Source organism: Physeter macrocephalus, chromosome 6, assembly GCF_002837175.3.
Source record: "Physeter macrocephalus isolate SW-GA chromosome 6, ASM283717v5, whole genome shotgun sequence".
Classification (NCBI taxonomy): Eukaryota; Metazoa; Chordata; class Mammalia; order Artiodactyla; family Physeteridae; genus Physeter; species Physeter macrocephalus.
Window position 1 is genome coordinate 33,689,868 of NC_041219.1, and position 22,733 is coordinate 33,712,600.

The 22,733-nt window shown below is 35.5% G+C and overlaps 1 protein-coding gene across 3 annotated transcripts in view; it reads left to right on the forward strand.

Annotated features, from left to right (window-relative positions):
- Positions 1-19,597, forward strand: part of GAS2L3 (growth arrest specific 2 like 3) — a 33,985-nt gene extending 14,388 nt beyond the window's left edge. For all 3 annotated transcript variants that reach the window (XM_007103374.3, XM_055085259.1, XM_007103375.3), the window contains exons 3-9: positions 2,335-2,503; positions 3,664-3,779; positions 6,195-6,336; positions 10,413-10,476; positions 11,186-11,324; positions 13,539-13,646; positions 15,171-19,597. In XM_007103374.3, the coding sequence (XP_007103436.2) occupies positions 2,335-2,503; positions 3,664-3,779; positions 6,195-6,336; positions 10,413-10,476; positions 11,186-11,324; positions 13,539-13,646; positions 15,171-16,502 (2,070 nt within the window). In that variant the 3' untranslated portion in view covers positions 16,503-19,597. The remainder of the gene's footprint in view (positions 1-2,334; positions 2,504-3,663; positions 3,780-6,194; positions 6,337-10,412; positions 10,477-11,185; positions 11,325-13,538; positions 13,647-15,170) is intronic.
- The last annotated feature ends 3,136 nt before the right edge of the window (positions 19,598-22,733 follow it).

Genomic DNA, 22,733 nt, shown 5'->3' on the forward strand with positions numbered 1-22,733 from the left:
CGAACCCGTGTCCCCTGCATCGGCAGGCGGACTCTCAACCACTGCGCCACCAGGGAAGCCCCTTATGCCTCTTTTTAAAAAAACTTTAAAAAATTTTATTTTAAAGCAATCACAGACTTGCAAAGTGCTTGTTAAGTGTAGAGCAGAGATATTTGTTTGCTGAACCATTTGAGAGTAGGTTGCAAATCTAATGTCCCGTTACCTCTGGTACTTTAGTGCATTTATCGCGTGCAAGGACTCCCTCCTATACAGCCACAATGAAATCATCAGAATCAGGATATTAGCGCTGGTACGGAACTACTATCTAATACTCAGACCACATTCAAGTATTTATCAGTTGTCCCAATAATGTCCAGTTCAGAATCACCTGCTGCATTTTGTTGTCGTGCCCCTTAGTCTTTATCAGTATTTGCTTCCTTTAATGACCTTGACACTTTTGAGTATTACAGACCAATTATTTTGTAGAATGTCCCTCAATTTAGATTTGCCTGATGTTTCCTCATGATTAGATTCAGGTTGTGCATCATGGCAGGACTGTCACAGAGGGATGTTGTGTTGGCTCGTTGTATCCTGTCGGGTGCATGTGATTTTGATTCATCCCGTTGTTGATCATGTTCACCTGTGTCACTCGGTTAAGTTGCTGCCTGATGAGTTTCTCTGCTGGGAAATTACTCTTTTTTTCTCTTTGTAGTAGGTATTTCTGGGGAGGTACTTTGAAAGTATATGGAAATCTCATTCCTCATCAAAATTCCAGTTTATTCATTTATTTATATCTATGTGGACTCAGAGTTGTCCATTTTATTCAGTGTGTCATAATCCACTTATATCATTCTTTTGATGCTCAAATTCTTCTTGATTTAGCCAGCAGAAGTCCCTTCAAGCTGACTTCTGTGTCCTTTTGCATGTCCCCATCATTCTTTGAGCACTTCTTTGCTTTCTGGTAAAACTTACTCGATTCCAACACCGTAGGGTTCATTCTAGTTTCCTCTCAGTCCTTAGTTGTACCTCTTTTCTTTGGCAGTGAGAAACCTGGCTCCCATTTGATAAATCCCCGTGTATGTAACCTGTCTCCCTTTGTTGCTGCCACCCCTCCCTGAGTTGATGCCCTTCTCAGCTCAGTTGGGCTCTGACACCCTGCACTGGGATGTTCCCCCGTTGTCCGCAGCAGACACCCTCGTTATCCTGCTCAGGGTCTGATGCTGCACAGGGCTGTTGCCATGCGTGGATGCCCTGTCACCTCACTCAAGGTCTGACCCTCCATTTCAAGCTGCCCTCCTGTGAGAACCCCTTTATCACTTCACTTGGGCTGTGATACCTCTTCCTGAGTTGAGATTTGACACAGTCTTTTCTCTAACTAATCTTATATTAAAAGTATATCTAATTGTATTTTGCAAGTGTTGGTTTGATAGCATGTTTATGTCAGTTTTTATTCTAAACCAGGAATTGACCAGGTAGTAAACATTTTTAGCTTAGTGAGTCAGTAGGCAAAATCAAAGCTATTATGTAGGTACTTACATAACTACCATTTTATTTTATTTTATTTTATTTATTTATTTTTTTGGTGGTATGCGGGCCTCCCTCTGTTATGGCCTCTCCCGTTGCGGAGCACAGGCTCCAGACGCGCAGGCCCAGCGGCCATGGCTTACGGGCCCAGCCGCTCCGCGGCATGTGGGATCCTCCCAGACCGGGGCGCGAACCCGGTTCCCCTGCATCGGCAGGCGGACGCGCAACCACTGCGCCACCAGGGAAGCCCTGTAACTACCATTTTAAAATGTAAAAACCATTCTTAGCTTGTGGGCCATGCAAAATCAAGTGACAGAACAGATTATTTAGAATTTTTTTTTTTTAGATAACATTGTTATTATGATTTAAAGTTTATAAAATGCCAACTATGCATTCATTCATTTATCCATTATTCAACAAATATGTTAGGCCCAATGCTAGATTCTACAAAGATGTATCTTATAAGGCAGGTATTATTAATTCATTTTACCGCCAAGATGCTGATATGCTGGTCAAGTAACTTGTTAAACTTATGCAGCTAGCAAGTGAAAGAAAAAAATTATTTGTTGACTTTCATTCCCTCGGTTTGATGGTAGAATCCATTCATTAATTAGGGATTCACTTACATTTATCACAGAATTGAATACGGAATGTGTCTCAAGTATCTAGGCTAATAGTTTGCTTCTAGTTTATTAACTTTCTGTGAGCTGCTGCAGCTCTGTATGTGTGTATATTAAATATGGTCTCTAATTCATTATTTAAATATAAATGTTAGGCATGCTGACTTTTAACAGGGTTGCATCCATTCAGTTGGGTTGGTGTTTTCTCTAGGTGTGGTTTGGAGAAGACCTGCCTCTAAGTCCACGGAGTCCTCTGACCCCCAGACATGGGCCAGGTTTGGCTGATGTTTGTCAGTATGATGAGTGGATAGCTGTGAGGCACGAAGCTACCCTGTTGCCCATGCAAGAAGATCTGTCGATCTGGTTATCTGGTTTATTAGGTAAGGCTTGCAAAGATGCTCAAAATTGTAATCTCTTATTCAGTAAATGTTTATTGAGAATCTTACTCTTTGTCAAGGAATGATAGTTCCAGAGGCTGGGGATCCTCTAGTGAAGGAAATATTTGATGTCCTTTTTCTCACCAAGCTTACATTCTAGTTGGGAAGATATTCTGATTCACCCTGACCCTCGGGGCTTGAATAGTAAGCAAGTTTGAGGCTTAATGGAAGAGGTCAGTAGTAAGAGCTGTGAATAATCAACATTTTAATTGTTAATGTTAAAAAAATTTTTAAGTGTATAGGTCTAATTTGGGGGGTCTGTATTTTATTGATTTTTTTTTTTTTCTCCTTAAACATGTGTAAGGCATGAGATTCTGGGTGGAATATATGCTGTAGTTACAATGATTCCTGTTTCTGAGGCTTCGAGGGGCAGAGGTATATGAAACCTAGGAGGAAATGTCGGCCTGGAGAATGCATGGCATCATATTTCTTTACTCAGTTAGAGGACATGAGTGCTCTGAACTTTCTCCCTAGAAAAAGTCTCTTTTAAATAACAGAATTTCATGTAGCATTGTAAGGTTTTCGTGAAAAGGAATATATATGTATAAAGTTCATCTGTGGTCTTTGAAGAGAATTAAAAATGCACTAAACACTCACTCTTATATCAGTTTGAAGATTTGGATAATTTCTTAAAAGTTTATTATGTAATAATGCTTCCAAATAAGGGATTTTAGAGGTGAAAAGTTGGTATTTTCTGAGTGCTTGTTACATTGTTGTCTTTAATTTTTAAAATGCAACAAAGACCATCTTACTTATAGAGAATCTTTCTTATGCAAGCAGTTGTAATGTGCAGTGAATCAAAACTTAACCTTAATAGTGGATCTTGAAATATAAAACACTTTGGTGTTTTTAAATGAAATAAAGTAGATGTCATTTATTTTTGCTATGCTTCTACACTACAGATATTTTTGTTTCAGTTGACTTTCTCTTAATTTGATATTATCTGCTGTTTTAACTGTACCTTTTAAGAGTGAATGCTCGGAGTCTGATCTAATATTTGTCTAGTGTTTCAGCTATAATCCGATTACATTTAATTAAACTTTAACCATATTGTTTGAATTTACTGTTTCTAGAAGGCTCTTAGCTTTGAAATATGTTTTTAGGTATTGAAGTTAAGGCAGAAAGGTTATTGGAAGAACTTGATAATGGAGTACTGTTATGCCAACTGATTGATGTCCTTCAAAACACGGTGAAAACATGCAGCTCTGAAGAACCAGTGGTAAGAAAATGTTTGACAGTAGTGATTTAATACCTTGGTACATATTGATTTGCTTATGTACATTTCTTATCATCTCTACAAGGTTATAAACTTCCAACGCAACTATATGTAAAATCTTGGATAATTTAATCTTTTTGAGCATCTGAAAAAATATTCTCACTTGTAAAATGGAGATATTAACATTTACCTTGTAGGATATATTTTCGAGGATTCAGCAACATTAAATGAGATAATATATAGATAGTGGTTAGCTTATATAGATAATGCCTGGTGCATAGTAAATATCTAAATAGCTAGTTCTTCTTGAGAACAATAATAGTACCTTCCTTATAGGATTCCTGTGAGAGTTAAATGAAAAAACAGGTTGTGATGGTTCCTGGCACACAGTTAAGAGCTATTATCATCATCTTTTTATTCTTTATATATTATCTTCATGGTAAATTCATAAATATTGGTTGAATGAATAATACTTTTTTTAGACACTTTTCTACCGTTGACCCTGAAGTTGGGATTTGAAGTAGATAAGGTTTCCTCTCTTTTCATCAAATATGGGTATTTTCACTCACGGGATCTGGTGTCTGTGAGTGTGTATTCTAGACATTAACATAGTGCTGGTGGAAATATAAAGTAGTACCATCTTTCTTGGGGGAACAATGGGAAACATATCACATTGAAAATAAAGCACATCCTTTGATATGTAACATAATTCTAATTCCAGGAATTTATTCTAAGGAAATAACCACAAATTCACAAAAACGACTGTGCAAAAAAAATTAAGAACAACCTAAATGCTCATCAGTAGAGAAGTTGTTTAAAATTAATTATGGTACCTAAACAGTAGAATATTATCTATTCATTAGAAATGACTATTTTAATTTTTGTTTTTTTTTTTACCCCAAAAGATGCCTGCAACCTATCATTAAGTGCGCATGCACACACACACAAATCAGATTGCAGAATAGCCTGTTTATGTAGCATTCTGTAGGTACAGATATACTTGTGTATGGAGATGTCTTACTGAAATGTGGATGAGAAGATTTCAGTTGATGCTAACCATCTTTGTATTTGGCGGTGTTGATTTTTTTTCCCTATATACAACTAGAAAAACTCACAAGGCTATTGTAATCCTAGAAAATAATAGCAACAGGAAGGAAACATAAGGAACTGATAATAGTGTGGTTCTCTCCAGGGAGAGAAAGGAACTGAGGGGTAGTGGTAGGAGAAAGACTTATACGCTACTGTGCCCATTGCATTTTAAAAAATCATATACTTGAATTTCTTATTCAAGTAAAAATTTGAAACAAAACTAAAAACCCCTCAGCCGGGCTTCCCTGGTGGTGCAGTAGTTAAGAATGTGCCTGCCAGTGCAGGGGACAGAGGTTCGAGCCCTGGTCCAGGAAGATCCCACATGCTGCGGAGCAACTAAGCCTGTGTGCCACAACTACTGAGCCTGCGCTCTAGAGCCCGCAAGCCACCACTACTGAGCCCACATGCCACAAGTACTGAAGCCTGCACGCCTAGAGCCCGTGCTCTGCAACAAGAGAAGCCACTGCAATGAGAAGCCTGTGCACCACCACGAAGAGTAGCCCCCACTTGCCACAACTAGAGAAAGCCCGTGCACAGCAATGAAGACCCAATGCAGCCAAAAAAAAAGAGAGATGAATAATTTAAAAAAAAAACAAAAAACCCTCAGCCTCAGCAGGATTATCTGAATACTCTTGGTGTAGGAAATAAAAAAGAATTAGGATTCTGTAAAACTTAGCTTGTCAGGCAATGAAGACCCAATGCAGCCAAAAAAAAAAAGAGATGAATAATTTAAAAAAAAAAAAAAAAAACCCTCAGCCTCAGCAGGATTATCTGAATACTCTTGGTGTAGGAAATAAAAAAGAATTAGGATTCTGTAAAACTTAGCTTGTCAGTTTTCAAAGAACTTTAATTAAGAATGGGCTACTACTTCCTTGTTTGAAAGTCTCCTCAAGAAACTCAGAACCATATTTATGAATCTGCAAATAAGGAAGTAAGTAAAATTGAGACTGTGTAAACCTTTTACATAGCAATAATTTTGTGTTTGTATTGAACTGTGTTTGGAGAGATATACTATAAAGATGTGCTTTGGAATTATTAGACTGTCATTTTTTATCTTAACTAAGACTCTCATGTCATTTTAAAAAGAAAGGTTAGAGATGCGTGATCCTACTGCTAATTTTGACCTTACTGTTTTCCTAGGAATCATTTTCTAGAATATGCTTAATGAAAAGCAAAATAAAATGATTTTTGAAGATGCCTTTTTCCTCTAGTGCTATGCACTTTTTAGTTACATTCAATGCACTGAACATTTATTTAGTAATATTAAAATGGATATTTAATGAAAATATCCTTGATGCATGTTTGAAATTATTCTTTTGTCTTTTCCAGAATTTTCCGATGAGAAAAGTGCCCTGTAAGAAAGATGCTGCATCAGGTTCGTTCTTTGCTAGAGACAATACTGCTAACTTCCTTCACTGGTGCAGGCACATCGGGGTTGATGAGACTTACCTCTTTGAATCTGAAGGTTTAGGTAAGTGTTGTTGTTGTGTTTAATGTTTATTAGGATATTTTTGTATGCCTCGCTTCTAATTTTTCTTTCCAAATAAGGACTCAAATGCCACATCTCATTTTACTAGAAACATTTATACTCTAAATATATGTAAACAATTGGAGAATCAGATTCCAGATCAAATGTATGATAAAAGCTTTTCATTTATGTCTTAGATCCTATATATCTAGAATGGCCAGGTCATATTTTACTTCCTAAATGAGTTGGCTATGGGAAGGCTCTGGACTAATGCTTAACTAATTAATGTTTTCATCAAGAAACTCTTTCAAGTCTAAATTACTAGTAATTTCTCTTTAACTAGATAATTACAGAAATAACAGAAGGCTAAATGATGTATGTTCATGGTGTTTAGATTTACCTTGTAAACAGCAGCTGCCAATTTGGTTATCTAAATGACTAATGCTTTTAAAAAGTCATGCTCTATTGAAGAATTATTGATGTATTTTCTCATTTCATTTAAGTCAACAGAAACATCTGTACAGTGACCAAAGTGAAAGCTATCTAAGTTTCAGACTATCTATATATTTCCTCAAAGTATTTACGTGTGCACGCGTGTGCACGCTCACACACACACACACAGAATTTATAATGTTTTGATAAGAGCAGTAGCATACCAAGCGGGGGGGTCATGGGAATAGTATTCGGCCCTGGTAGAGAGAAGTATTTTGTCACTGACATTGCTTAGAATTGCCGGTTCATGGTGATAATAAAAAGCAAACCAAGTTTTTAGTTGGTTTCATTATTGTTTTAGGTTATTAATATTGTAAATATTTCTATTGACCATGCACACCCTGTTGCCTGCAGACAGGTAGCTGTTCCCCACTGTTACCTGTTTAGTATGCCTCTGGATATTCTTATCCAGTGTAGAATTAAAACTAATGGATTGCTATTTTACCCCCCAGTTTACACCCTGCTTTAATCCAGGTGTGCTGATCATTAAGCATATTAGGTTTCTTTTTATTCATAGCATTTAAAAAAATTGAGGTATGTTCACATAACATAAAATTTATCATTTCAAAATGTAGACTTAAGTGGTTTTTAGTATACTCACGATTTGTGCAGATATCACCACTTATTAATTCCAGAACATTTCCATCACTCCAAAAAGAAAACCCATACCTATTAGCAGTTGGACCCAGTTACTCCCTATCTCCATCCTCTGGCAACCACCAGTCTACTTTCTTTCTCTATAGATTTGCATACTCTGGACTTTTCATATAAATAAAATCATGCAATATGTAGCTTTTGTGTCTGGCTATTTTCAGTTAGCATTATGGGTCATTTATGTTGTAGCATCTAACAGTACTTCATTCCTTTTTATGGCTGAACGATATTTCGTTGTATGGATATACCACATTTTTTTAATCTACTATCAGCTGATGGACATTTTGATTGTTTCTGTTTTGGGGTAATTATTAATAATGCTGCTATGAACATTTGTATGCAAGTTTTTGAGTGAGCATATGTTTTAAATTCAGGGATATACCTATGGGTGGAATTATTGGGTCATATGGTAATTCTGTGTTTATCTGTTTGAGGAACTACCAAACTGTTTTCACAGTGGCCACACCATTTTATATTCCCACTAGCAATGCACAGAGGTTCCAATTTCTTCACATAGTTGTCAACACTTGTTATTATTTTTTAAAATTACAGCTGACCCTTGAACAATCCAGGAGCTAGGGGCAGCGGTCCCCCAACCCTGCAGTCAAAAATCTGGATATAACTTTACAGTCAGCCCTTTGTATCCACGGTTCTGAATCCACAGATTCAACCAACCACAGATCTTATAGTACTGTAGTATGTATTTATTGAAAAAAATCCATGTGTAAGTGGACCCACACAGTTCAAACCATGTTGTTCAAGGGCCAACTGTATAACCATTCTAGTGGGTGTTAAGTGGTATCTCATTGTGGTTTTGATTTGCATTTCCCTAACGACTAATGATGTTGAACATCTTTACATGGGCTTATTGGCCATTTGTATATCTTCTTTACAGAAATGTCCATTCAAATCTTCTGCTCATTTTTGGGGGGAGTCAGTTGTCTTTTTTTTTGTAGACTTGTAAGAGTTCTTTCTTTATTTTGGATATTAGGCCCTTATTAGATATATGATTTGCAAATATATTCTTCTAGTCTTTGGGTTGCCTTTTCACTTTCTTGATAGTGTCCTTTGATGCATAAAAGTTTTTAATTTTGATGAAGTTCAGTTTATCTTTTCTTTGATTGCTTGTGCTTTTGGTGTCAAATCTAAAAAACCATTGCCTAATCCAAGGTCACACAGATTTTCACCTGTATTTCCTTCTAGAATTTTTATAGGTTTAGCTTTTACATTTTGGTCTTTAATGCATTTTGAGTTATTTTTTGTATACGGTGTGAAGAAGGAGTCTAAATTCATTCTTTTGCATGTAGATATCCAGTTGTCTTAGCACCATTTGTTGAAAAGACTGTTTTTTCCCCTTTGGGTTGTCTTGGCACCCTTGTTGAAAATCAGTTGAACATAAACATATGAGTTTATTTCTGGACACTGTTTCATTCCACTGGTCTGTATGTCTATCCTTAAGCCAGTAAACACTGTCCTGATTACTGTAATTTTGTAGTAAGTTTTGAAATTGGGTAGTATGAGTCTTCCAACTTTGTGCTTTTAAAAAGTTGTTTTGGCTATTCTATACTTCTTACAGTTCTTTATGAATTTTATCATCAGTTTGTCCATTTCTGGAAAAAAAAAGGCTCTTGGAATTTTGATAGGGATTGCACTGAATCTGTAGGTCAGTTTGGAGAGTATTACAATAACAATATATGTCTTCCAATCCATGAACATAGGATGTATTTCAATTTATTTATATCTTATTTAATTTCTTTCAACAATATTTTATAGTTTTCAGTGTACAAGTCTTACAATTCTTTGGTTAAATTTATTCCTAAGTACTTTATTCTTCTTGAAGCTATTGTGAATGTAATCATTTCCTTAATTACATTTCAGATTGTTTATTGCTAATGTATATTGCTTATTAGCTCTATTAGTTGTTTTGTAGATTCTTTAGGGTTTTCTAAACAAAGGACCATATCACCTGTAAATATAGTTTTCCTTCTTCCTTTCCAATCTAGATGGCTTTTATTTATTTTTCTTGCCCAAATGCTCTGGCTAGAACCTCAAGTACCTCAAGTACAATGTTGAATAGAAGTGGTAAGAGTGGACATCCTTCTTTTCCCTGGTCTTAGCCTTGAGGAGGACATTCAGTCTTTCACCATTAATAATGATGTTAGCTATGGGTTTTCCAGAGATGTCTATTTTCATATTTATAAAGTTCTCTTCTGTTTCTAGTTTGTTGAGTCTTTTTTTGTCATGAAAGGGTGTTTGATTTTGTCAAAAGCATTTTCTGTGTCTACTGAGATAATTGTATGTTTCTTTTCCTTTATTTTATCAATATGGTGAATTATATTGATTGATTTTCATACATTGAACCAACCTTGCATTTCTGGGATAAATCTCACTTGCTGCTGGATTCAGTTTGCCAGTATTTCATTGAGAATTTTTTACATCTGTGTTCATAAAGGATATTTGTCTTTAGTTTTCTTGTGATGTCTTTTTCTGACTTTGATATCAGGGTAATATAGGCCTCATAGAATGAGTAGAGAAGTGCTCTCTCCTCTTCTATTTTTGGAAGAGTTGAAGAAGGCTGTTAACATGTAGTCCTGTGCTAAAGATAGTTTAGAATAAAATTGAAGTGATACGTTTCTTCAATAATATCTCCTGTTAAGAGATCTGAAATATTAATAATTTAATGTTACTAAGCTCTTAGTTTTTTAGACTTAAAATACTACACAGGTAAGCATCCATGATAAATTTTAATCTTCTTGTTAACCATTTTCTTTTTAATTTCAGTAAGATGATAATATGTAGAAAAAATAAAAGTCTTTTCTAAGTCTCCAAATAAGTAATGCTACTGTCTTTTCTTTTACTTTACTTCTTTCATGCCATAAATATATTTGCCTATTTAATTTGCCCCCTAAAATTTGTGGTCTTATTTTTCACAGTTTTGCACAAAGATCCGAGACAGGTGTATCTTTGTCTTCTTGAAATTGGTCGGATTGTGTCAAGGTATGTATTCCACAATATTTCAGAATTTCAGTGTCATAAACATTTTTTAAGCTGCTTTATTTTATTTAGAACACTATTTTCTATAAATAAAAATAATTTTTGATTGGAATAAAGGTAACTTAATTTACTATTTTTTCTTTCTTTTTGTTTTTTTATTAACTTTGTTCTGTTCACGTGAGCCATGTCATGTGTCAACATCTGCTTGCTCATGTAGCTTGCCTTCATTTAGTATTAAACTGTAAACGTGGGTACTTACATTTTTCAGATCAAAAGTAGAGTAATAGCATGCAATCTTTAAGCAGTTCAAGGCGAGGCAAGTCCTTTGGACACAAAGAGGGTCTGATAAGAAGGCTGAGGCCTGGTATCCTCCATACCTAGCTCGACTGCATCTTCACTCACGAGATGACTTGTTTTTCGTTTTTTGTTTTTTTTAACAAGCTGATTTTTAAAGGTACGTTTAGAATCCCTGATTGAATATTGGGAGCATCTAGTAACCCAAATATATATATGCTATGATGTAAAGATGATAATCTGAATTTTTGGCAATCTGTGGGACATTATAAAGCATTTCCAGATGTCCCAGTGAAACAACTGGTAGAAGAGAGTCATACAGACTTTATTTAAAAATAAAAGATAACCTATTGTGATATACATGGAAGTACTTGGCTCAGACTTCACTGTTTGATGAGATCTCATGATTGGTTTTCAGCTATGGGGTTGAGCCACCAGTATTAGTAAAATTTGAGAAAGAAATTGAGCTAGAAGAGACCTTACTTAATACTTCTGGGCCTGAAGATTCCATCAGCATTCCAAAATCATGCTGTCAGCATGAAGAGCTGCACGAAGCTGTAAGTAATTGCACACTTTCTTTCAACTATGATACGTCAGAATCTCATAGTTCACCAAACGTGTTCCTCTTTCATTTTTATTATACTTGAAGAGGGAAAAAAAAGTAGCATGAATGAAAGTATTTATTGCAGTATTATTTATAAGGCTGAAAAATTGGAAGCAATGTAAATACTCTCAAATTGGGCAATGGCTAGGTAAATTAGGATTTACTATTTTAGCAGAATAATCATTTTTCGTAATCATTATGAAGACTATATAGCAACAAGAAAAATGTTTATTTTGTGAAAAGTACGTATCAGAACAAGGAGAATGAAAATAATTGATATTAGGGTAGTACCTTTACAGATGATTTTAATTTCTTTAGCTATTTCCTTTAATGTTAAAATGTTAATTACACAATAGCTAAAACCAGAAGAGAACATTTTTTATTCACAGCACTTACTCCTTTTAGGCTCACCAACTTATTTAGATTGTGGGTTAGTGCTGATTTGTACTGCTGAATATAAGTGGTATTTGGATATTTTAAACAAACAAAATAAGTGACCTTTCATGCCTGCAAGCTTGTTATGAAAACTAAAAGGAACACATTTCTTTAAATATATATGTGCTATATGAATATATTCAGAGTCCACCTATACATATGTGACCTGCTGAGACCTTACGGTCGTGTTTAAAATTAAGGAACAATTATCTGATTCATTATTTTGAGTGCTGTTAAGAAATATACAACTGCACTTCTGTGTACCTAAGAAGCCTTAATGGATAGAAAATAATGACTGAAATAATTACCTCCTTTCAAATTACTTTGTTATCTAACTTGTAAATGGTTCAAGTAATTGTAAATTCTTTACCCAAGTTCAGAATATTTTTTAGCCTTCTTATGCATGTGGTATGTATGTGTGTGTATGCATGTGTGTACATATGTGCTCATATAACCAAACTGTGAACAAGATAAGCTTCATTGAATGGCTTATGAAAATCAGTTCTATTTATGATCATGTTATTTTGTTAAATGAATGATGTAGGGAGATAAATCCGGATCCTTCTGGTCAGGCCCGGGTGAATCCACATGTGTCCATTTTGTGTAGATCATTAAGACACTCATAAATTTCTGTTAGTGCTCAGGTAAGTTGGGTATATCTGAAGAGACTTTAACATCATGCCTAAGTGCAATTAAGTGAATTTGTTTAGATATACTCTGTGTGACAAGTAGTTGAGAAAAATATACATGGCCTTGCTTTTTCAAAAATATAATTTTAGGAAAACAAAATGGTTTCCATAGTGGCTGATATGTGACCTTTTTTTTTCAAATCAAACATATCTCAGCAAATATTTTCATTTAATCAATTTATATTAATTTCCATGTTTTAAATAAAGAATTCCTGAATTTTAATTTTTATTCCAGTTTTTACCATTTTTAAGATATTTACTGCAGTTAAAAATTCTGTAAGCCCCTTGAGGAGTAGAGGTAGGATTTTCTCCCCAGTTCTCATCTCCTTAGCAGACTATTGAAACAAAGTGAGTGCTTTTAGAAAAATGCCTCTTGAGTTGAAATTTTTAGAATTTACCTAGTCTTGGGTGAATATTGGATTGGCCAAAAAGTTCGCTTGGGTTTTTCGTAAGATGTTATGGAAAAACCTGAATGAACTTTTTGCCCAGCCCAATAGCTATAAATGCATCTCTGCCTATTTTAACAGTAACTTTGGAACAAATCTGGATGCTGCCCCGTACATACAGTATTACTTTCACATGGTGTTAAGGGACAAGTGAAAATTCCTGGTTAAACTTTATCTAACTGGTCCGTCTTTGATTTGACAGATATATTAATCAAAGTCTTAAAACAATTCAAGCTTAGTAACGAACTGTTTCCTATGACTGAATGAATGTGTTTTGAATTGCCTTCACTGTGTACACATTCACAGACCGTCTCCGGTGATCAGTGAGTACACGACGAGCCTGATTGCACTTGGGCAGAGAGAGAGAGAGAGAGAGACTCCAGACTTCCTCACTGTTAGGTTTTATTAGATTAGCTAATGTCTAATCTCAATATTTGTCAACAAGTAAAAGAGAAAAGATAATAAATAGTTGAACTGTCTTTAAATTTTTATCTTTGGGTTTGATTTTCCCAACTATCAAATAACCTTGCATTTTAACATTAAACAAAATAGTTTTTGTCACAAGCACTAAATCTTGTTGCTTATTTTTAATCTTAGGTTAAACACATTGCTGAAGACCCTCCTTGTAGTTGTTCTCATCGATTTTCTATTGAGTACTTATCTGAAGGACGGTATCGACTAGGAGATAAAATACTTTTTATAAGAGTAAGTCCACCGTTTACATCCTGTTTAGATCTTGTTTTGAAATTGAATTTATTGCTTTACCAACCTTCTTTTGTTCCCCTTTTACTTTTAAAAAAATTGGAATAGAGGATGTTATTAATGGAAGAATTTCACTGTATAGGAGGAAATATATGTAATATTTTCAAGAGTATATATAATGTGTTTAGGTAAACACGCTTAACATAGCAAACAACTAATGAAGCTAAGACTATTTGGACATTTAATATAATTGGGGGAAAAATCTTTGAATACCTCAGGTAATTTATTCCATTTTTTAGATTTCCTAAAGAGGAATAATTTTCTATCATAAGAAGAAGAAAAAAGCAAAACCAGAACATCTAATAAGATTAAATGTCAGTAAGAAGAAAAAGAAATAGAAACATTGCAGTTGATAATAATATAGACTTTGGGTCTTAAGTATGAAGCCTTTTTTTCACTGACACAGCCTCAGCATCTATACTAATATGCTATTATACATGCTTATTTTCTTCCTTTGTCCCATCTGCAATCTGCAATTGATAATTGTCCCCTTTGCTGATAAGGAGATTGAAGTTTACCTGTTCATCATTCTGTCCACTTATTGATACAAGCAAGAGCTGTTTTATTCCCAATTTAAGAATGTAATAGAAAAGTATGTAAAAAACATAATTTTACCACCTATATTTTCTTTTATTTCATATATTATCATTAGTTCCCCATACCCTGTTCAACTCATACAGAAACAGGTATATGCATTTTGTCTTTTAATTAGCTTTCTTTTTTTAAGCAGTATGATATAGTGATAGTGCACAGGCATGGGATTTAGAGTTAAAATTGGCAGAGCAGTCTCATACAACTGTGCAGATTTGCCTGCTGAATGAATAGGGGCCTGAGTCCGTCCAGCTTGGGCTGCGCTGGCAGACCCAGGATATATCTTATCAACACAAAAGCACCTTTTGGGTTGGGCACCCTGGTGCGTTTGAGGCCAGGCCACGCTGTGTGGTTTGGGACAGTTTCCTTAATCTCTCAGAGCCATAATTTTCTCATCTGCAAAGAAGAACTAGTAATAAATTATATCAAAGTTTTTGAAAGATTAAATTGACATGATACATATGAAAGTAATTTATTAAATTCTAACATACAAGTTTTGGTAGTTTTTATCTTTCTTCTGTAATTATGTTTTTCTTTAGTATGAGACTTTCTTTCCTCCCCTCCTTTACTCTCCCTTTTCCTTTCTTCCTTCAATATTCAGTCCTTGCAGTTTTGCGTATTAGTAATTTGGATTTTTAGGCTGTGTAAATATCTTCCTTACAAACTGGAGGATTCTCTATTGTTAGTTGCATGATTCAATGTGAATTAAATTTGTTACTTTAGTAATACAAGAAAGAAACTGGCAATTTATAGTGAAGCTGTTGGCAAATACACTGAATTTCGTAGTCACAGACATCACAGACTATGACTGCTAATGAACCGTAATCGCACCTTACAGTTTTACAGCTTTATTTTTTACTTTCTTTTGGGGGAAAGATGCTTCATGGAAAACATGTCATGGTCCGTGTCGGTGGAGGCTGGGATACTCTTCAAGGATTTTTGCTTAAATATGACCCCTGTCGAATATTACAGTTTGCTACACTAGAGCAGAAAATTCTAGCATTTCAAAAAGGAGTTTCTAATGAAAGTGTGCCTGATTCGTCCACCAGAACACCTCAGCCTCCTGAAATGAATCCTTTGTCAGCAGTTAGCATGTTTCAGAAACAAAATTCAAAACCTGGCACACCAGTTAGTATTCCAAGGAGCAAAGAGAAGCAGGTACGTCTGCCAGGTGTGTTGCCACCAGCATCTTCCCTGAAAGGAGGCAATCTGGCCTGTGGGTCAGTCCGTTCTAAATTTCCAAATTCTCCAGCAGTGTCCTCTCATCTCAAACTCAGATCTTCAAAGGGCGTAACAAAGAAACCGCAGGCTCCTTCAGACGATGCATCATCTTCATCTGCTTCTTTAAATCCAGTAGGTAAAAGCATTTTTTCACCAGCTTTATTACGAACTGCACCTTGTGTATCTGAGTCGTTGAGAAAATGTATCTCATCACCCAGTGCTCCTAAGGCCAAGCTTATTCCAGCCCAGAAGTCAAGAGATGTGCCTGAGTCTACACTTTTGCCAAGTAAGTGTTCTGGAAAAATTGAACCAAAGCATTTGAAACACCATCATGTGTCTTCCAGGGATTATGCAGTCTCTCACTCAGCTGCACATTTAAATTCATCATCAAAGTGTCCAAAGCCACCTAAGGCAAATCTGCATGTAAGGCCTAACCCTTCTCCTTCTTTCCAGTCTCCTGCAAAAGTGACAACATCCAGTTCCAAAACCGTAACCACGGGTCTGAGAACACAGTCTCAGCCACGTGTTGGAGCTCTGCAAGCAGGTGCAATGCCAGCACAGAAACTTAAGTCAGCCTTGAATTTAAACCAGCCACTTTCTGTATCCTCAGTTGGTCCTGCAAAAGCTGCAGAGAAGTCGAAAGATAATATGGTTTCAGTTGCCAAAAAGCAGCCTCAGAATAAAAGCACGTCCCAGAAGACAGGACCCAGCTCCTCTAGGTCCCCGGGCCGTACCCCGCTGTCCATTGTGAGTCTTCCTCAGTCTTCTGCCAAAGCACAACCTGAACCAAAGTCAGCACAGACTGCCACCAAGAGCCAGTGCTTAGCCAAAGGGCCTCCCAAAAGTGGCAAAGCCCCGGCTGCAACCAGGAAGCCACCCTCATCTGGCAAGGAGGCAGTTAATGGAGATAAAAAACCTTCTGCAAAGAAGAAGGAAGATGATGATCATTATTTTGTTATGACTGGAAGTAAGAAACCTAGAAAATAAACATAATGTGTCATTCTAAGAGAACAGAGGTAAGAGAGTGAATGTGTTAGCTGCACACCTTAAAAGTTTCTTCTGTTTGTGTTTATCCAAATAGGTTCAGACATTAAGTACAATAAGATGGGGGTAGAGGTTGGGGCGAGGAGGGGACTCATCAGAATTCACACACCTGAATTCACCAGAAGGTACCCTTTTAAGGTGAACAGTGGTAAAATCACCGGGAAATTCTTATTAGTTATAAACATTTATATGATTTTCAGTCCATGACATCTTTGTTAATGTCTGCCCATTAATGGAAATGTAAAGTCAAATTAACACTACTAGGTTTATAACTATAGTTGCTGTATTTTGAATATGTGTTAAATATGGAGGTTATTACCTGCTAATAGAAACAGAGGTGCTCTTAATGTAAGTTATTGCATTTTAGTTTAAAAGCAACGGTTTGGCACTTGTCTTACAAAAGACATCTTATTTTGTTTCCTGATCAGGATTGCCTGATGGAACAATACTAAGTACCAGTGGCTGCTGCTGATTAGCTTACTGTTACTCTGGGTTTGGTAGAATTGCTATTATTTAAAATTTTTTTAAGCTTTCCACATCAGAAGGAACTGATTTTTTTAACTGACTTCTATTAACCTTGGTAATATTTTGTTACCAATATTTTTGGTATAAAAATAAAATTAAGGTATTGAAATATAAATTGAAACTTGGAAAAAATGTTTTCACATATTATTTATAAGAACTTATACCTTATATTTTAGATGGACATTGTGCAATGTGAAAGGGGAAATGATTTAGTAGCTTTTAGCATATTAGAAATATTTTTTAATAATGTAATTTTCTGTGAGTGCAGATATCAGTTTTTACATTAAAATAATGTTTAACATCAGAATTATGTTTTAACAATCTTAAAATTAAGGTGATATTAAGAATATTAAAGTGGTGCTACATAAAAGTTCTGTCATGTGATTACTATTTTTCTTTAGCACAATAATACAAGTTTTAATTAGAGTTTTCCAATTATGTTAATTTTCTTCAATAAAGTCATGCTGCCTTCAGTTTTCCAATGGCAAATGGACAGTATGTATGCAGAATTTTCTGTTCTGTAGGCAGATTCTCCAAGGAACTTACTCAGATCATGTAGTGACTATATAGACTCTATTGATCTGGGATGATATTTGTAAATAATATGCTTTTTAATAGATTGTGACTATTTAAAAAATTGTTAATGTACTTTCAGAAGTTTTAGGGGTGTGTTTAATAACTTTACAGTATTATCAGCTATCACAGGTTATTATATTCAGTATTGAGGTTTGTGTTTCCCTATTTTAAACTAAAATGTGTTTTCTAAAGAAAAATAATGGTTCACACAAATGTGCAATCATAGAATAAGCATCTTAAGCTGACTACTGATGTTTGTAGATTATAAAGCAAGAAACTTTTGTATAAAACTAAGCTATCTTTTGTCTGAGAAATACAGTTAAAATCAAAGCTGTATGCAGGCTAGTTTTTGAAATAATTGTTGCTTCTCTTCTTAAAAGAGACAGTTACCAAATATTTAGTTGAGTTCCACTGTTGATCTGGGCATTGAGGGAGATAATATTTACATCTTTGGAAAGTGAAGTCAGTGTTCAAGAAGTACTAGAAGCTTTACATTTTTAGTGATGAGAAATATTTAATGCATCTTTCAAAGAGGAAGAATTTTACCTTTAAGAAGGAGTTTATTCCTTTGTAAGACCAAGCAATTCTGTATCAGTAACTTCAGGAATAAAAGTATCATCTGGCAGTTCCAAGAACTGGTTTTATTTTTTTGAAAAATTGTAAGTTAATTCATAAATAGCCCTATCTTCACCAGGCTACTGATGGTAGGAATTTCCAACTCCTGTAGTTCTGTTACAATTTCACACTTTGATACAGTGAGAATATTCTTGAAATACACACTTTATCCAGTATTCATGATCAGGGAATTTCTCCAATTATATTCACATTGGATGAATTTTTATTTATATATAGCTTATTCTTCCAAAATAAAATTTTTTTTTAAAGTAAGCAGTGGCTGAAAGATACTTTCTTCAAATATAGTTTGAAATGCCCTAAAAGACCTAGTGTTTCTAATTGTTTTCACAATTTTAAAAGTATATTGTTGAAGTTAGAAAGAAATTATCATTTCTTCTTAATAGTAGTACAAGATTTTAAAAGTTTCTTTTTGTTTAATATTTAGTAAAATGAATATTAAGCTTAAATTACTGAAGTACCTGGAAGAAGAAATAATGTGTACTTGCAAAAAAGAATGAAATATTTTTATTTTTTGTTTCTATAATTTGTTAACATGACTAACATATCAAATAAATCTTCAGAGGAAAATGAAATGCTGATTATTTTTGCATTGTTTGAGCTTACAGTAGGTGTTTAAGGCTTATATCTTTAAAATGCTTTGATAAATTAGATGATCTCTAACTTTCCTCTCCACACCGAGTTAACAATTCTTAATGGATAAGGAAAATTTTTTGAGAAAAGAAATTACTGTTCCTTCTGCAATATATATCTGATACAAAAATCTGTTACTTTTTTAAAAGGCTTTAGTAACAAGTTGTCATGATACAGTCATATCCAGGTTTACGTACTGACTCCATTTGAATCCAAATTTGTGTATATTTTCTTGTGCCAGCAGTGTTTGTATCAGATTTTAACTTATATTTTCTCAAGTATTAAAGTTTAAACATATATACCAAGTCCTCAGTTTACATTTTTGTGTGTTCTGAATACATTCTGATCACTTGGTTCATGTCAGAAATTGAATATATGAAGCATTCATAATTTGAGGATAGTTTTAATTTTATTGCTGTTTAAAATGCCCTTCTGATACCTGTGGAATTTATTTCAGTGCTCCTAGGAGATTATCAAGGTTTTGCCATTAAGTAACGGTATTTGTTCCGCAAGTTGTTGTATCTGCTAGAAGTTTGTCTCGGTAAGGCTAGACTCATATTTAATAATCTCTGATGACAGAAATAATTTATTAGTTATGAAAGCAGAATTCTATAGATCACATAAGTATTGTGTTCACAGAAGGCTACTGCCAGTAGGATTTCCAATTCCTGCAATTCTGTTTTAATTTCACACTTTGATACAGTGAGACTATTCTTGAAATATTCATTTTATCCTATATTCATGATCAGAACAATTATAAGAAGCAGTTAATTAAATATATATTTTCTGTGATGTTTCCAAATGAAAATAAAAACACCACTTAGACAAAATAAAAATTCTTATTATATTTTCTTAATCATTTGTCAATGTAAAAATTTTAAACAAGTTCATTTTATGAAATTTTGGGGAATATTAGGAAAATATTAATGAAACATTTGCCAGTAAATCTGAAAATATAAAGACATATTTTATTCAATTAGCTATTTTCCTATAAATATACTGTTTTGTTCTTGTAGAAAAACACAATATGACTCGATCTTGAAAAAATAATACATGCAAAGATTTAGCTATAAAGATGTTAATCATAACACATCATTAATATTGTTATGACCATAAAATAGAACCATACAGACATTAAAAAATGATGTAGGTGTTGATTCTTTTTTTTCTTTCCTTTTTTTTTTTTTAAACCTTTTATTTATCTTCATGTAGGTTACATAACAAAGTTTATTTCAGTAGTCACTTAAAACTAAATTCCTGAATTCTCACATTGTGTAGAAATATCACAGGAATCCTTTTTGGGTTGAGCAAGACTTTTGTATCAGTTCATGAGGTATAGTGATGTATTCTTGAAGTTGGCTGTGGCTATAGCCAGTTTGCATATCAATATGATGACACTACTTTTGACTAGTCACAGCCACTGGTGAGGATAATTGACTAATTTAAAAAATGCTCGGCAAACACTTGGGATTTATCTTAAAAGATGTATGTATGGTGATGAAGTGATTTGTTTTGAGAGATGGCAATGATAAAACAATATATAATATTTCTGAATTGTCTTGTGTTCTGCCAAGCACAATACTTATTGCATGGTGTGTGAAAGGATTTTTTCCTGAGGAAATGTTGTGGTAGAGTTTGAAGAAGCCTGCAGATATGACCTGCCTATTTCTGGAGGGGAATGGACAGGAGAGGGGAAGAGAGCAGTAATAAGAGAGGCCTTGAAGTTATGGATTTCTTCCATTACATTAAATAACAGAGAATGCTGCATTTTTACAGAAGAAAAATGTTAGGAACTTTCCAACTTACTATCCGGGTTTTTGTTTTAAAATATTTATTTTCGGGGTTTGAGAAGATACTGAGAGCATCATGTATAGACTTAGATTAGCAAGGGTCCTGCTACTGCCTTATTCAATCCTCACATTGAACAGATGAGGAAACTCAGCCCAGGGAGTTTGTTGATAGACCATGTTAGCTACTGAAGTCACACCAACTCGTGAACAGCAGAGTGAAGTCAAGGCAGTGGTCCCAGGGAGCTATGTGAGTTACCCTGAGTGCTGGCCCCTTCAGTGGGTCCTAAATGCATTGGGTCTAGCCCAGCAGATTCCTTGTATTACCTGTATTGATGATTATTCCAAAACAATCTACTCAACCACAAGGCACTGAAACACCAACTCACTCATTTGCTCATTTAGCAAACAATTTTTCTGAGTGTCTGTGGCAGACACTAAGCTAGATGCTAGGGACACAGTAGTAAGACCAGTCACTGCTCTCCAGGAGAAGACAGTCTTCATTCAAGGGGTTAAAAAAAAAAAAAAAGTATGATGTTCTTTTTGACTGTAGCCCACTCAGTTCTTTCTGGGATAAGATACCTTGGTGAAAACCACCTGTCTTTCTCATACTGCTTCGGATCAGGAGCCCATAGAAAAAAGTGAAAAACTTGTATTTGTATCTGAGCCTTAAGAACAAGAGTCATTCACCACCAACTGTTTCTCAGAAAATAGAGCAGAAAGGATCAAGTCCTAAACAAGGGATGGGAAACAAAGAAAGCTGAGCTTTCTCTGGATAAGCCATCAAGAAGCACCCATCTCTAATACAAGGATGCTCTTCTAACCCTAGAATGTTTCCTGTGACAGTGGGGATTGATTCCCACCCTGACCCCTCCACACACTCCACCCTGGCCTTAACAAGTGTGCCACAGACCGAGGTGGGATCTCAAACCAGCTGCCTGTGGGAAGGCTGGTCTCCCTCCAGCCACCTCAGTTATGTTGGAGGAACACAGCTTTGAGCAGATGCTCCCTGTGATTTGACATCTCAGTGCCTCCTCCTACTGCCTCAGCAGGTGACAGGAAAATTGTCCTGTAAAATGCATTGCTATGACTCACAGAACAGCACCTTCTGGGCCTTTGCAGCATCTTCCTGGCTGGCCTGTAGCCCCAAGGGACCCATAGGTGTCCCGGGAAGACCTGGTGTGTTAGGTCAGCTCTTTTGGTTGCAAGAAACAGATTCACTTCAGTTCTCTTTAGTACTGTGTTGTTTTATGGATACACAGAACCTAAAGGACAATAGGAATCCGGCAGCAACCCAGGAATATCTGTTCAGTGAGCCTCACAGAAATTGGAGCTGGAGTTGTTGAGAAACATAGGGAGCTCTAGAGACAGGTAATCTCATCTCCCTTCTGCAGCCCGAGTTCCCCGCCTTCACTCTGGTGCTCTGCCAGGAACATACTCTAGCCAGCCTCCAACCTTCTGATCCTCTTTGTGGGTTTTCTTGCATCTTTGAAAAAACCCAGCCAATCAACCAACCAAACAAAAACTACCTGATACCATTTATCCGTTCAAAGTCTCAAGAGAGAATCTGATTGGTTTAGTTAATTACCATTGTTCTATTTTGGGCAGTTTTTTGCTCCAGGCCACTGCACAGGTCACTAGTCAGCCAATGAGTTGGCTGCCCTCCATGTACCCATCCCCCTTGATGAACCAGCATGGTGAACAGATAGGTCACGTGGTCTAGAGCATGGCTACCTTGATGTAAGGAATAGCGTGGTTCACTTGTCTTAGCAGAAGCTGCAGCCAGTTTTCCTTAAAAGGCTTGGCATGACTGATTTGTCCAGTTCTCTTGGTAGAGAAGCCCAGAGTTGGGTTGAATTTGGCCTGAGCTACCTAGGGAGGTCTCTTTGCATCAAGGAGCCTTCAATTTCCAGCAATGACCTTTTCTTTCAAGGTTATTGAGGCCAATATGACCTCCGAAATCCAAATCTGCACCTTTTTTTTTTTTTTTTTTTTGTGGTACGCGGGCCTCTCACCGCTG